The 14,844-nt window shown below is 48.4% G+C and overlaps 6 protein-coding genes across 6 annotated transcripts; 2 read left to right on the top strand and 4 right to left on the bottom strand.

The window, feature by feature from the left end:
• Positions 1-2,745: 2,745 nt before the first annotated feature.
• FPOAC1_009023 (uncharacterized protein) lies at positions 2,746-4,656 on the bottom strand (the record flags this gene model as incomplete). The annotated part of the gene is made up of 4 exons (XM_044853454.1): positions 2,746-3,557; positions 3,609-3,990; positions 4,058-4,410; positions 4,626-4,656. 4 exons carry the CDS (start codon positions 4,654-4,656, stop codon positions 2,746-2,748), a joined length of 1,578 nt encoding a protein of 525 aa, XP_044706124.1.
• A 668-nt stretch (positions 4,657-5,324) lies between these two features.
• Positions 5,325-5,777, top strand: FPOAC1_009024 (uncharacterized protein; the record flags this gene model as incomplete). Its single annotated transcript, XM_044853455.1, has 1 exon — positions 5,325-5,777. The coding sequence occupies one exon, from the start codon at positions 5,325-5,327 to the stop codon at positions 5,775-5,777; it is 453 nt and encodes a 150-aa protein (XP_044706125.1).
• Positions 5,778-5,993: 216 nt separating this feature from the next.
• Positions 5,994-7,348, bottom strand: FPOAC1_009025 (uncharacterized protein; the record flags this gene model as incomplete). Its single annotated transcript, XM_044853456.1, has 3 exons — positions 5,994-6,929; positions 6,981-7,153; positions 7,219-7,348. 3 exons carry the CDS (start codon positions 7,346-7,348, stop codon positions 5,994-5,996), a joined length of 1,239 nt encoding a protein of 412 aa, XP_044706126.1.
• Positions 7,349-9,012: 1,664 nt separating this feature from the next.
• On the bottom strand, positions 9,013-11,740 carry FPOAC1_009026 (uncharacterized protein; the record flags this gene model as incomplete). Its single annotated transcript, XM_044853457.1, has 7 exons — positions 9,013-9,321; positions 9,377-9,936; positions 9,985-11,110; positions 11,162-11,289; positions 11,338-11,392; positions 11,449-11,541; positions 11,621-11,740. 7 exons carry the CDS (start codon positions 11,738-11,740, stop codon positions 9,013-9,015), a joined length of 2,391 nt encoding a protein of 796 aa, XP_044706127.1.
• Positions 11,741-12,407: 667 nt separating this feature from the next.
• On the bottom strand, positions 12,408-12,858 carry FPOAC1_009027 (uncharacterized protein; the record flags this gene model as incomplete). Its single annotated transcript, XM_044853458.1, has 5 exons — positions 12,408-12,412; positions 12,462-12,552; positions 12,605-12,678; positions 12,732-12,769; positions 12,818-12,858. The coding sequence occupies 5 exons, from the start codon at positions 12,856-12,858 to the stop codon at positions 12,408-12,410; spliced, it is 249 nt and encodes an 82-aa protein (XP_044706128.1).
• Positions 12,859-13,388: 530 nt separating this feature from the next.
• FPOAC1_009028 (uncharacterized protein) lies at positions 13,389-14,679 on the top strand (the record flags this gene model as incomplete). The annotated part of the gene is made up of 2 exons (XM_044853459.1): positions 13,389-13,580; positions 13,639-14,679. 2 exons carry the CDS (start codon positions 13,389-13,391, stop codon positions 14,677-14,679), a joined length of 1,233 nt encoding a protein of 410 aa, XP_044706129.1.
• Between the last annotated feature and the right edge of the window lie 165 nt (positions 14,680-14,844).

The raw sequence follows: 14,844 nt of genomic DNA on the forward strand, positions 1-14,844 counted from the left end.
ACTCAAGATACTCCATCCCGGGAGTTTGGCTCGTTCTTATGCTTATTAGAAGTACGATTGCCCGATGATGGGAATTTGCAACAATCTCCTTGTTGATCACCCGTTGGCCGTCAATATCGCACTTGGCCACCCCCTTGATCCAAAGCCGATCAACATTCGGCTGTGGTGGATTCGTTTGGGGCCATCATCAGATGTCAGGCACAGACGTTGCACGAGAGGTGGCCGATTACACACGTCCAACAGGATCGTGGGCTGTGCCTTGATACTTTTTGGTGTTGCGTCTTTTCAGAAAGTTTAAGATCTTGTCTTTCAAACCGGCCCGTGACAATCTCATCTACACAACTACAAGTGATGCCCGTGCTTCGACATCCAAGTATCGTGACATCTCGTTAGCCTTTCGGGGCGGGCCCCATGAGGCTAGGGGTGCTCTGTATGATGCACATGCGATCATTGAAGCACTGGCAACGAATAGCTGAGTTTCCGCATCAGTCGTCGCCGTCAATTCTTTTTCCGTTTCTTTCGGTGTATGAACTTGTCTTTACCATAGAGAGGCATGTTGAGACGTTAAAGGAGAGATGGCAAAGCACCGAGTCACCTTTTGCAATTATTACTCGTACGTTCTATCGGGCTTTCTTCTGTGCCACCAAACACTGGAGTTGACACGAAGCACAGTTACTGCATTTGGTGTATGACTATCCTACCACGCGATCTATTGGAGTCCACATGTTCGATTGAGGGTCTCGATTATGAGATTATGCCTTATTCCCGCCCGATCTTGGGAACGTTGCCTCTTCCCCACGATCGGTCACCAAAATACGTATCCACATAAAGTCACCTAGGTCATCCATGGCCTAGATAGTACATACAGTACACGCATTGTCTTTTTCCGGAACACATTCTGGGCCCCTCTCCTCTGCCCCTCTACCTTCCACCTCCTGCTCCTCCCATTCGAAGGACCCTTGAATGACGGAGCGGGACCTCCGGCTTCTCTCAAGGGTTCTGGATGCTCCATCCCCCTGGCAGGCCTGGTTTAAAGCCATGCGGTCAGCCCCTGGACGATCGTCCAGCGTTCGCGTTGGGTGAGCTAGAACCAACGGGGAAAAGAAGATGTGGCTCGTCGGGTTGTACAGATCTGAAGCGTGTGGGGGCTTTTAATCGTCTAGGATGCGGGAGCTGATCTTTGATCTGAAGATTGAGATCTCGGTGCTGTCTCCGTGACTGATCATTGGTCGCACGTGTGTCGAACTCTCCCAAGTGCAGTCTCAAATCATAAGAGTTTGCTCCCCGAATAGTAACTAGCTTGTTAGGTTCTTCACTCCGCCGTTGGGGTCGAGCAGACTCGATGCTATGGGCATGCAATTCCTTACCTTCTCTTCTAGGTCTGATGTTTACTATCCACATATCACTTCTGCCTAATCTCTTACGACATGAGGTAGGAGAAGGTATGACCCTGTCAATCATGTCTTGGGTCATGCTGTAGGGTCAGCTTTGCATGGAGTTGCGCATACAAAGCCCTAATCCAGATACCCAGGAGGCGAGCAGCACAATACGACAGGATAACGCACAAACCAGACATTGCAAATCAACTCTCAACACAACACGTAGAGGGGTAAATTGTCTCGGTGTCTCTAATTCGCTAGTTATGTTTCCAACACAGGCGTGGATGGCTGTTTACTTTTTCCTTTTAGACTGTCTCTCGGTTTTGGGCCCCAACAGTTGTTTCCCGTTGATGATTAGCGGTTCAAATAAAAAAAATAAGAAGGCATTTCTTTATGGGAACGAATGTTTCTTGCACCCTGATTGGCTCCTTGGTATGGAATCTCTGCTGTTGTTGCTACTAGGTGGCAAAAGTGGCAACAAGTCGAGTCAAAATCAACAAGTCTGAGTAATTTGTAGTATGTGTATAACCAGCAAACTATCAAACTTGGAGGATAACCCCGTCAAATGTGTATAACCAGCATTGGGTCAGGACGTAGCGAGTACATCCTGCGTCGATTCCGTATGGTTGAAGGAATTAGTTATGCATATAGCACAGTGGATGCTCATACCTAACACGGGAGGATGTGTGTCAAAAACGCATTACGTTCCATCACAGACAGCCATAGCTCATGGTTTGGTTCCAGTCTACAGTTCAACAGCTAGTTAATATTATCATATCTCAACCTTGTTGCTATCGCGTGTACGCGGTATTCCGCGGGCCTGCCACTGGTCACCCTACACTTCAACATCAAAAACACGATGATTGATGTGGGCGTTCCTCGAAGTTTGATAATCGAAAGAAAAACACGATGATGATAACTATAGCGGAAGAGTGGTCGGTTAGTAAGCAAGAGGCAAGCCATGTCAATAAGTTGAAAATCCTACCCATTTGGTGAGCAATGTCCGACTGATGATTACTGTCACTTAGATGCCAAAGGTCGTACACGCGTTATTATTGTCCTCGGCCATGCATAGGTGAATCGCCCCCATATCAAATAAGCTTTTGAGAAACGTTGTGATTCTCTATTCTTAGTAATTTTACTCTTTTAAAACTCCCGACTCTAGGTCGATCCAGCCGAGGGTAACTTCCAACCCTCATCAACTCCAAAGCTAGCAGTCGACTGGTATGCATGAAGAACCAACGGCCCACGCCTAGCATTTATCCATCAACAAATCGCTAATACTGCTGCCTCTATTGCTACATCATCCTTTGGGATTCATTTTTGTTCTAGGTATACTTGCTCATCATCATCATCATCATCTTAATTAAGCCTTCTCGAGAAGGGACTTTCCGGTCATCTCATCAGGCTGAGGCAGGCCCATGGCGGCGAGGACGGTAGGGGCAACGTCGCCAAGGACACCTTCGGTGGTCTTCTTGAGGCTCCAACCCTCGGGGTAGTTGGCCATGAGAAGGGGCACCTTGTTTGTGGTGTGACTGGTTTTGGGCTTGCCATCAGGGAACTTCATCTCTTCAGCGTTACCGTGGTCGGCAGTGATGAAGAGAACGTAGCCCGCCTTCTTGCAGCCCTCAAGAATCTTGCCAATAGCCTTATCAGTGGCCTCACAGCCGACGACAGCGGCGTCATAGACACCAGTGTGACCGACCATGTCGGGGGGAGCAAAGTTGTTCATGACGAAGGGGAACTTCTGCTCACCCAGACGCTTGACAACCTGGTCGGCGACGCCATCGGCAGACATCTCAGGGGCAAGGTCGTAGGTAGCGACGGACTTGTTGGAGGGAACCAGATCCTGGGACTGGTCGCGAGTCTCTAGAGGGAAGACCTTTTCAACACCACCGTTGAAGAAGAAGGTGACGTGAGCGTACTTCTCGGTCTCAGCAATGTGGACCTGCTCAACATTCTGCTTGCCTAGCCACTCGGCGAGGACATTGCCCATATGCTGGGGCTTGAAGGCAATCTCAAAAGGATAGTCGACCTTGTACTGGGTCATGGTGACAAGAGGCTTGATCTTGGGGTACTGGAAGTCGGGAAGAGGAGATCGGTCGACATCGCCAAGAAGCTGGGTGATCTGGCGGACACGGTCGGATCGGTAGTTGAAGAAGAAGACGGTATCGTCATCTATAAAAGTTAGACCCTATAGGTGCAACACAGGGTTTCATTCAAGCTTACCCTTGATACGACGGTCATCACCGCCGACAATGATGGGAGTAAGGAACTCATCCCTGTCCAAGTCACCACCTCGCTCATACCGAGCCTTGACAGTAGCGACGGGGTCCTCAGAGGCTTCACCCTCGCCGAGAACAAGACCCTTGAGAGCGACCTCGAGACGATCCCAACGCTTATCGCGGTCCATGGCAAAGTATCGGCCGACAACAGTACCGATCTCACCAATACCAATCTCTTTGATAGTGTCGACGAGCTCCTGCATGTAGCCAGCGCCGGACTTGGGATCGGTGTCACGGCCATCACCGAAGAAGTGGATAATAACCTTGGGCACACCATACTCCTTAGCAGCCTTGAGGAGGGCGTAGAGGTGGGTTTGCTTGGCGTGCTGTTGTATCGTAAGTAACTGGTAAACACTCGGAAGAACGAAAGGATCTGCCCATGATCTGACTTACCACACCACCGTGAGAGACAAGACCGCAGAGGTGCAGTCGGCCGTTTCCAGCAGCAGCACTTTGGAAGGTCTTCTTGATGACATCGTTCTGGCTCAGCTCGCCGTTCTTGATGGTCTGGTCGATTCGGACAACGTCTTGCCAGACAACACGACCAGCGCCAATGTTCAAATGCCCAACCTCAGAGTTACCCATGAGGCCCTCGGGAAGGCCTACCGCCAGCGATGAGGCCTCGAGCTCAGTGTAGCCCTTGGAGTCCTTGTAAAGAGCGTCCATAACGGGGGTCTTGGCGTTGGTGATGGCATCGCCGTCCTTGGGGCTGTCGGCGGAGGGAATGCCCCAACCGTCAATGACGACTGTTAGAAGGCAACATGATTAGCTAGGTCCAGACACAGAAGAATAAAGCACAAGACGAGAATCCAATCCAGCCTCCACTTATCAGCCAATGCCGGAACGAGTGGAGGAGCAGTTATTGAGCGTCTCGCAGAAGGACGAGGCATTGCAAGCCATCACTACGGCGGGGTATGGAATTGTTTGGAGTTGATGGAGGGGGCGGGGCATGACGACGTACTGAGACAGGCTTTTTGGTCGGTCTTGGACATGATGGCTATTTGTTGTTTACTTTTTCTTGCACTGAAGCAGTGAAAGAACAAAACCAAAGGAGGAGAAGAGAAGAATTAGGTCGAGGTATAGAAGAGAGGTTATAGGTTGAGATAAGGATAAGGATAAGACAGGACGGAGAGTAATTCGGGCCCTTGTCTTGGATTGAGTAAAGGAATGATGCGTGATTTGATGGGGACTGTCGATTTTGCAGGGAAACACGTTAGTTCCATGTGGTGGGGGTTTATGTCATGCCATTTAGGCCATGACATGAGCTGAATTAATACTGTGCAACTCCACCAGAATATCCGCGGGTGTACGGTACAATGATGAGCACACACTGTAATCTTTCACCTTTCCTCGCTCTCTTTCGGACCGTCCACTCAACAACAAAACGGCTCATCGGCCCAATCGACACCACCGTCTGCAGCGCGATAAACGTGGAAGATCCATTATAAGGGACTTGACTTTTTATGCAAGGCTGAAAGGTTCCACCCGGCATATTTCCCCGAGCTGCGCAACAGAGTTGGGAGCTCGCCTCGAATCAAAATCAAAATATTGTACTACACCGCATCCACATCGATCTCGTCCGATTATCTCTCTCTTTCTTCACCCTTTTCTAGTCGAGCGGTCAAACCGGAACCGAGTCGTACCATAACATAGACAGACCATGTCTCCATCATCAGCATCAGCATCAGCATCAGCGTCGGCGCCTGGCCCACATCCACTGGCTCTACCGCCTACCTTCTCTCCTGATACTCTCGATGCCCTCTCCGAGCTTTCCCTCGTGCTAGCACGCGTCCGCGCAGGCATTCAATCATCAGCTGGAATTACTACCGAACCTGCGCCGGGAACCACGGGAAACAACGCGCCTGGACCTACACTGTCTTTCAAAGATGTGCCAGGAGCAACTGACGGGCTAAAGCATAAGCTGCAACGAGCTCGTGCACAAGTTCGCGAATTGCCCGATATGGACCGGTCCATCGCTGAACAGAACGACGAGATTCGCGAGCTTGAGACACGCATTGAAAAGCAGCGTGCTCTTCTTCAACGGTTGAGGGATGAAGCTACGGGACGAGATGGGAAGGACGACATCAGCGCTGGTGACAAAATGGAGTCATGATACACGATCAGTGTCGAATTATTATGGGTCGGCCACCCATAGCATCTGGAGTGGCCCATTTAACGTCAATGCCTTGACTTATCAGCACGGTGTTTTTGGAGTTTCAAGGTCAAATAAATCACATCTACCATGCTATTATATTCTAGTCCTCATGTTGCACATCGTTTATTGGTATGGTACAAAACGTACTCAATAGGGAATCTATCATCATCACTACTACTTTCGGGGAATATTGAGCTTCCTCAAAGCTTCCTCCACACTGACGCCAGGCTGACCGGGCACAACACTTCTCCAAAGATCATCGCCGAGTCTCTCGTTTTCTGATAGAGTGGTCCAGTTTGGGCTGTGACCAGCCTTGAGCCATTTGAAGTCGTCTACTTGGTCCCACTGGTTCTCATCCGTCTCTTCTGCTTCGGTCCTCTGCTCTTGGTTAGCTGGAAACACAATAGATGAATTGTGAACAAGTCTTACGTATGGTGTAGGCAGCGGTGCGAACCGCATGCCAGAACAATCCTCAATGATGGGATGGCTTCCGCAATGCAAGTAGATATCAACATTGCTGCACTCGTGAATTCGAACCTGTCTAGCCACAACCACTACAATGCTATCGGACACTCCTGTGATGTGGACCGCGCCATTAACACGACCGCCAACGATGAGGCTCTTGGTCACGTTCTTGATAGCCAGTCCAGGGAATGCTGAGCCCTCAGTTGTTGGGATGGACATGTCGATAATACAGCCTTCGAGATCAGTAAGACTACCAGACGAGGTTGCGCGTGACGCTGAGGACGGTAAAATTATGTGCAAGTTAGAGTGGTTCGAGATCCCAATGTTCTTTGCTGCCGAAAAGCTAGGTTTCCGGAGGGATGAGGGGCTCGGTCTTTTCATCTCCTCATTGTAGTTTTTGTACGTCTCTTTGGACGGTAGTTCGCTGAGTGTATCCTCCTTGTTCGTAGGCAGAGCGCTGGCCATGCCGGTGATAATGGCTGCGTCGTGCTTGGCCCGAGAATGACTTCCAGGATTAAGACGAGGATCGTTCTCGGGAGCGCCCATGTCAACATGATTAGTCTTTGGGCGGCGGAATTGAAATTTCGACTTGGGCGTAATGCTAGTTATAGTCTCGTTCAACTTGTCTTGTAGAGTTTTGATAGTCTACGCAGCATATAGATAGATGTCAGTCAAAAAGGCTTTGGTGGATGAAACCGGCGGTCTGACCTCAGAGTATTGTTTTCGATCATAGGAAGGAGTATAATCAGCAGCATCCACTACCTCGTTCTGTAGCTTTGCGATGCTGGCCAAGATATGATCAATGGCTTCCTGGCGCTCACCGCCAACACTGGCAATAGATGGTAGCCCATCGATTAGGTCTTGGATAACTGCACGACACAAACGTTAGACATGGGAGATAATATATCAATCACTAAAGTTAATCCTTCCTTACCCGTCACACTTTTCAGGAAGTGATGGTAGAATCGCTGTTTGGGGTCCATGATAGCTGGTTGAAGAGTGACCTGATGGGTGGCAGCCCAAGGGTCGTGGGTGCGAGTTGAAGTTTGAACCTGTGTTTCCATTGCGGATCAAGTTAGTTTAAGTCTTTTGTTTACTGAATTTCCCACTTTTTTTATATATAAAAAAAGCTTGTCTAAGAGAAGCATAGAAATGGTTTGATAAGAATAAGAGGGCATTATGGTGGTTATATACTAGCAACGATGTACTCAAGCAGGACCATAGAAGAAAAACACTAAGCCGAGGATGTCCTCTCCAAAACTGAAGATGTATACGCATGGGGGAGAGTGTCAATCACTTACCAGGAAGTGAAATAAGCCGCAGCAGGTGATGCAGCGATGCGCCTCTAGCTTCTCCTACCCCGGGATAATGTGGTGCTACCCCTCGTTTCCGTACGACTTTGATAGAGCTTCTTCAGTTTGCAGGGTCGCAACCATGAATCGTAGTCGGTCCAGCAGCCGACGATGACGTCAATGCCACCTGATGAGACAGACGAGCCCGATGGGAAGATACTGTCAAAAATGGTGGTAGTAGGTGGAGTGAGTGAGAAGGTGTGCGGAATGATTAGGTGGGTTCGGTTAGGACGCTGGTGGGTGTCACAGAGTGTGGGATGAAGAAGAAGAAGGTATGGAGTGTGGCACTACCTTTGATGAAATATATGAGATGTCTTTTTGAGTTTGGTTGAGCTGGAAGCTGTAGGTAGTGGAGAGAATACCTCCTAGACCCGGTACCCAAAGTTTGTGGGGTCATGAGATGCCTGATGGATAAGAGAACTGGATAGCACCTGAACCTTGAGGATGCTATTATCACAACTCGACTCGACAAATGGTGGAAGTGGGTCGATCATCAAAATCCAGAAGCCCACGATCGAGCTTTTGATACCTCACTGACAAGGTTTTGCGCAAGGACTTGTCAGTTTGTTACTAGCACTGAAACGACACGCTTGTCGTCATTGATAGTTTTCGGATACCCTTCTGGACTGCCGGACCCTGCTGAAGGGAAAAACAAGCTTGACATTTTTCAAGGGTCCGTTACTGGAGAATTTCCATACTTCTCTCAGTTAGTTTAACGCCGTGCAGCGTGGGGAACGTTGCCGTGCCGCTAAGTTAGTACATAGTAATGGTGGTGTCTCGATGTACAGCACACAATGTTACACGATTGGGTGGTCACAACAAGCTTGGACAGACAATTAGTGTTGGTTCCGCTGGTGCTTCATGATAATCAGTAGAATAACCAAGATCCGTGCTTTCCATATACGTGGCCAGGTGGCCCACCAATAGGAGTACCACGCGGTAGACGTCGAGATAGAAAAGGGTCTGAGATATTCATCTTGGCAAGGTTAAGTCAGCAAGGGTCGCTGATCCGGGGGTGCGTGCGGGGTTACAAGAACAGAGCAGAGGTACAGTACCGTTTTAAAAGCATACATCCTGTTTTTACAATGATAAAGTGAAGCTGTTGTAGCCGAGTTATATAATGGTGCCTTGATCTTGGTGTGGCTGCCACCTTCACAACGATCGCCAAACCATTGCCATGTATGCACTGTACTTCCCAATACGAGTCAGCCAACGCTGACGTTGATCACACTCTATCACTCGATCGATTCAATAAACGACCAGGGTGGCTAGCAATTGTCATTGACGAGCATCATCACTCTCCAGGTGCAATAACCCCCAACAAAAGTGTCACAACATTACTATTCATCTAAATCAATAACTTATATGTCTATCGTTTATCTAGCCCGTCCATTATTTGCTGAAGTTCTTCGTCCCCCATTAGGCAATGGTGGTATATAAGGTAACGGCATTCGCTTAGTTGGTTTTGCCTTCGTATTCAACGCCCTCCACATCTCCCAGATATTTGCCCGGCGAGCCGGCAACATGCTGTATTGTAGACTGTACAAATTCTTCCGGTTAATAGGCGGCACAAATTTGCCTGTGAGAAGACAGAAGAAGACTTTGGGCGAGAGGTAATGTTTTCGGATGCGGTTTGCCATCTGGAAGTATTGGTTGAACATGATTCGGAATGTCAAGGGAATTGACTTATGACCAAGTTAGTGTTGCTGCCGTGTAATTTCGGGAGTAGTTTTTGCCAACCTTAAGGTAGATGACCGACGTAGGGGGCGGCCCCTCAGTGTTACTTATGCCATCACGTCTAAAGTCGTGGGTATCTCGAAGCTCAAATCGAATACCACCAGGAAGTCTCCTTGGGTCCTTGATTCTCAACATGAGTGCGAACAATGGGAAGTGATTTAGACATGAGAGGAGAGTATCGAATCCAGCCTTAAGGGAGATGATAGCCATCCTCGCAATGGCAAAATTGAGATAAAAGACGGCGACTGTCGGCAGAAGGAAGAAGAGTAGTGTGAACAGAATGGTGCCGACAAGGAGTTGATCCAGGTCATAATCGCAAGAATCGATACGGTTGCGAAGAACGTTGTGCTTCTTACCGCGGAAGAGGTGAAAGAGGGACTGGAGAATTGTGAGCTGCCAGTGATATATCCTCCCAGAGGCTAGATAGAACGAGTAAATGTGAATGGTTAGAGTCGAAAGCATGTCGGAAAACATAGCAATTGGCATGCTAGCGCCAGCGAACGACGAGAATCCTATAAACCACACCATCTGGGGCAATGCTGGGGTCAGAGTCTCGATACAACCTGGGAATCGTTAGTAGACTACAATCAATCGCGACTGAAAATACTTACTGGACCAGTAATCAATAACCCAGAGGAATAAATCTCCCAAGAAAGCTGCCAACTCGCCGTTAAGCTTGAGGCCAGCAGGCCAGCCCATCAGCCATGAAATGCTGCTTTGAAGTGCGTCAACTGTATAAGTACGCAGTAGATCACCAATCTGTGCGGCAACCCAATCTGCGTTCTCGATGATATATGAGCCAAGAGCAATGCCTATGATAACATCATTGGCGACGAGCCACAAACTGTTATAAAAGCGGATGTAGTCCGGATGACTCGTCGTCACACTGGCCCAGTTGTTCTTTCGTTGCCGCAGGGTCATGTACTGCATCGGCCAGTAGCAAAACTGTTGAAGTCGTATCTCAACTTGCTGTGCTGTAGCCGATATATCCTTCAGAGCCGCAGCGCCAGGTTTAACCCTCAACTCGAGCAGCAACAGCAACATCTCTGCCATTATGCGATGGCCCATGAGAACCAGGACAAAGGTCTTGCGTATAGTGGGGAACAGATACAGCGTAAACCATGTCCAAAGCTGCAGAATAACATAATTTCTCATCGTTGAGGCTGTCTCGACCACCCTCTCAGACACACTAAGGCTGCGTCGTGGTCTTGACCCCAGTCGTCCCACATTCTTCTGCAGTGTCTTCTCCAGTTCCCAGGACCAATTTATCTGATTGATGATCTTGGGCAGCGCTCTATCACGCGCAGAGGGGACTCGCTTAAAAATGGTATGCTGCTTGAGCTTTTCAACCAGTTTGCGCTTCTCTTCCTTCACTTGACGTTCTCGTGTCTCCTGCTCTCCTTCAGAAGCCACTGTGTCGCCTAACAGAGAACCATCATGGCCAAGCGCCAGAGCAATGGGATTCAGTGATACGTATTGCATCCCCTGAGGTTGAGGGCGATCGTAGAGGATGAGCTGTACACTGATGGCCTTGGCGCATGTAATTTTTGGTTCTCGGGGATCCGATTTTGTTGTTGCGCAAAACCAGGAAGGGTCTGCTGCTTCCATATCGGCAGCATTTGAAAGTCCAAGGACATGCATTGAGCTGTGACCGCACATTTCGTTGATTTGGCTGTTCGGGTGAAGCTCGCTGCGGAAGAAGGTGCCGGCTTTGAGGTGAAATTCGGTATTCCGTGCCTGTTAACGTCAGTATTGTGTTTGTGGCAACTCGCAAAGCGCCAGACTAACATCAACATCTTCGAGGATGGCGACAACAAACACGTCGAGTATGGAATTGCGCCATCCCACCACGACCCCGGGGCGATCGGACCTGCGAATGTCCGTCGGCCAGAACACTCTCATCAAGCCATCATGCTCTATCATGACAAGCAACTATTTCGACCAACGATGTAATTAAAAAGAACCACGCCTTCTAAGTTGCTCCCGCGCCGAGACACCGACTCCTATTCGTCGTGGATGCTGGAGCCATCTTGTTAGCCATTGTCAGCGGCGTCGGATGTTGCAATCGAGCGTACCAGATTCGTTTCTTTTCTGGCTAGTAAGACGGTCGGTGCGCAAATGGCGAGGAAGAGGACTGAGAGTGCAGCAAATGCTTTTGTTGCGCGCGTCTACAGGGAAGTTGGCTGTTAGTTTTATATACTGCGTGGTACTGCCCAGTTTGCGACTGGAGCGAGGGGCTTTACTTACGACGACACCGTTTTCCCAGGCGAATATAGCAAGTTCATAGAGACGAGTAACCAGATCCCAACGGGCAGTGATGTAGCCAGCGACGAAGATGCCGAGCGTCAGAATAGAAAAAGGGTGCATAGAAGCGCTATTCCTCGTGGCAGTACATGCCGTCCTTTGGTTGAAAGCTTGGAGGATACAAGGTCTATGCCAAGCTGCGGTAGTGGGTTTGCTGGCGGGATGAAGCGAAGGACAGACAGACAGACAGATGCTTGCTTGCTTGCTTGCTTGACCGCAGGTTGGCTGTGAGGGTAGTCGAATAATTCGACAATGTTTTGTATAATGACTGAGAATTGCTCGTTGCCTTGAAAGCCTGAACAAAAGCTACAGTCAAGTTCTAGAAGGGAATTGGATTTGCCAGCTCAATGTTAAGAAATTGAGTTGATTGGTCCCCCCTGCGTGTCGTTCGTTCCCTTAGCTGGAGAGCAACGTCAAACTTGAGCTAGGTAACAGTGGGCCACACATGGTTGTTTCAAGATCACGTGTAAGCGGTTTGATTCCGCAGTGTTTAGAAGGTTACCTATGATGACGAAGACCAGAAAGCAACATGATGAGTGAGAACGACGTATTAAAGGCGATGGAAGATTGTACAGATAGAGAGGCGAGAATCTCCTTATCAATTCATCGATTGGAAGGAAAGATCAAAATTGAGATTATTGTTCATCCAAGGATGCTTCAGCAAAAGACTCCAACCTCTCTCTTTGTCTGCAGTTACCGGAACACCATGCTCGCCAGCAAATGATGCATATTATTCTATACATGTTAGTTGGTCAAAGTGCAAGTAGTAACAGAAACAACCTACTTTTCACTCCAAGATGCTTCAAATCGTTCTCTTTATTCTCTTCACGGGCCTCTTGCACCAGTTTATCCACGCCTCTGTCCTTCAGTGCGACCTGTGGCAACCATCAGCAAATCAACTGTTGAGCTTGGCCGACATCGACTTACCTTGAGACATGTTTGGTATTCTCTGAACATGTCTGCACACTCCTTATTGTCCTTTTCTTGTCCTCGAAGATATTCTGCATCTTATTTAGGCTTGTGTCGCCACCGACGGGGGCTTAGAAGAGCATACTCTCACTGTACCATTTCAAGAAGCACGTATCATAACGCCTAAGCACATTAGTTGAACGAGCCTTGAACTGGTAAAAACAAACATACTCCTTGACTTCATTGCATTCTGGTGCTAGTGAAGCTGACATGTCGAGTCGGTCGATAGTAGTAAATGATGTAAGGTATTAGTTGAATTGAGTACCTATGTTCTGGTCTAAGAAAGATGCCAAGTTTAATATCCGTAGTCGCACTCCACTAGAGTATAAGAGATAGAGTATGTACATTGTCATGCTTACCTGAATATTTTATGGCCCGGCTACATAACTCAATGGATTCCTTAAGCTGAGATATCTTTAAGATACAATACAGGAGAAAAGGTTATTATCGAGTCTCAATATTCACAATAATTGACAAGTTAAACCCTGAAAAGGATGGATTGCCGCAACAGGCTCAAGTTATAATTGGCTAAAGCTCCTCCCCGCTACGGGTATCTCCACAAATTTGTCCAAGCTCACCCTCGAGCTTGTTCGTCGCGTTCTGAGCGCGACTCAAACTGAACACACTCAATACTTTTCTCTGTTAAAGTGCAACAACATTTCGATTCGCTTTTCTCTTCTCCTTCTTTACCAAATCCGAGACTAAAAAGCGTATCTTTTGAAAAGAGTGCGATATTTCGAGAATGGCACCGTCAAATGACGAGATCGAGCAAGCCCTGCTTGATGCCACTTATCAAGTCTATAAATATGACCCAGACGACACTACAGTCAACAAAGTTCGCAAACAAACCGAAGAGAATCTCGGCCTCGAGGATGGTTTCCTATCGAGCGACGACTGGAAGAAGAAGAGCAAGGAGCTCATCAAACAGAGAGTCGTAAGTTTGACTTGTAGCCAGTATTTTACTTTAGTTCATAAACTCACACCACTCTTAGGAAAAACTCATGGATGGGTGGATACCAGAGGAAAACAATGAAGCTGGATCAGATGGAGAAGAAGAAAAAGAGATGGGCACTGACATGAAGCGCTCTTCTCCAGATGCCGAGTCCGCGCAACCAAAGCCTAAGCGTCAGAAGCGCACGCCCAAAGCAAAGCCTACGTCTAAGCCAAAACCAAAATCAAGCAAGGCTGCCAACAAGGAAGAATCTGATCCAGAGTCTGGGCCCAGTGAATCGAGCGAGCTCAGTGAGTTGAGTGATCTGAGTGAAGTGGAGAAACCACAGAAGAAGCGAAAACAAGCGGCGCTAAAGAAAGCACCATCAAAACGCAAGTCCAAGAAGGCGGCTGTTTCAGAAGATGAGGATGAAGACGTTGCCGTGGACTCAGATGCTAAAACCTCAGAGAAGGACCAAGAGACCAAGAACGGTGGAGAAGAAAAGACATCCGCAGAAGAAACTGAGAACAAAACGATCATTGACGAGGAAGAAGAGTATTCGGATGTGATCGATGAGCCTCCAAAGCCCAAGCGCAAGAAGAAGGAAAAGAAGGAAGGCGCAAGCAAGCCAGCAAAAGCGCCCAAGGCCGCCGCAAAAAAGAGCTCTACGTCAGACGACCCGAACACTGAAGAAATCAAGAAGCTACAAGGACATCTTGTCAAGTGCGGCGTTCGAAAGCTCTGGCACAATGAGCTAAAACAGTATGGCGACGATGCCAAGGCCAAAATTCGCCATCTCAAAAAGATGCTTGCCGACGTTGGAATGGACGGACGCTTTTCGGAATCTAAAGCCCGCGAAATCAAAGAACGGCGCGAACTCCTCGCCGAAGTCGAGTCTGCGCGGGAAATGAGTTCTTTGTGGGGTGTTGAGGGACGTGGTCGTGCAAGTCGAAGCAAGAACAAGAAGATCATTGAAAGCGATGCCAGTGACGCTGAGAATAATGACGACGACGACGATGACGAGGATAACTCATATGCCGCGAGGCGTAAGAGAGTGCGGGCGGATTTGGCATTCTTGGGGGATGACGATGAATCTGATTGAGGTTTGTGTATGAATACCTGCCCCTATTAATCTTACGTCCACAGGCAAGCAGGCTATAACCTAGGACAACGGGATGCATCATGAGTAATTTTGTACAACACAGTATCAGGAAAGCAGTAATGATTTAATTTTGATTTCCAATCGTCTCAAAATAGCAAGGCGACA

Source organism: Fusarium poae, chromosome 3 (assembly GCF_019609905.1).
Source record: "Fusarium poae strain DAOMC 252244 chromosome 3, whole genome shotgun sequence".
Taxonomy (NCBI): domain Eukaryota; kingdom Fungi; phylum Ascomycota; class Sordariomycetes; order Hypocreales; family Nectriaceae; genus Fusarium; species Fusarium poae.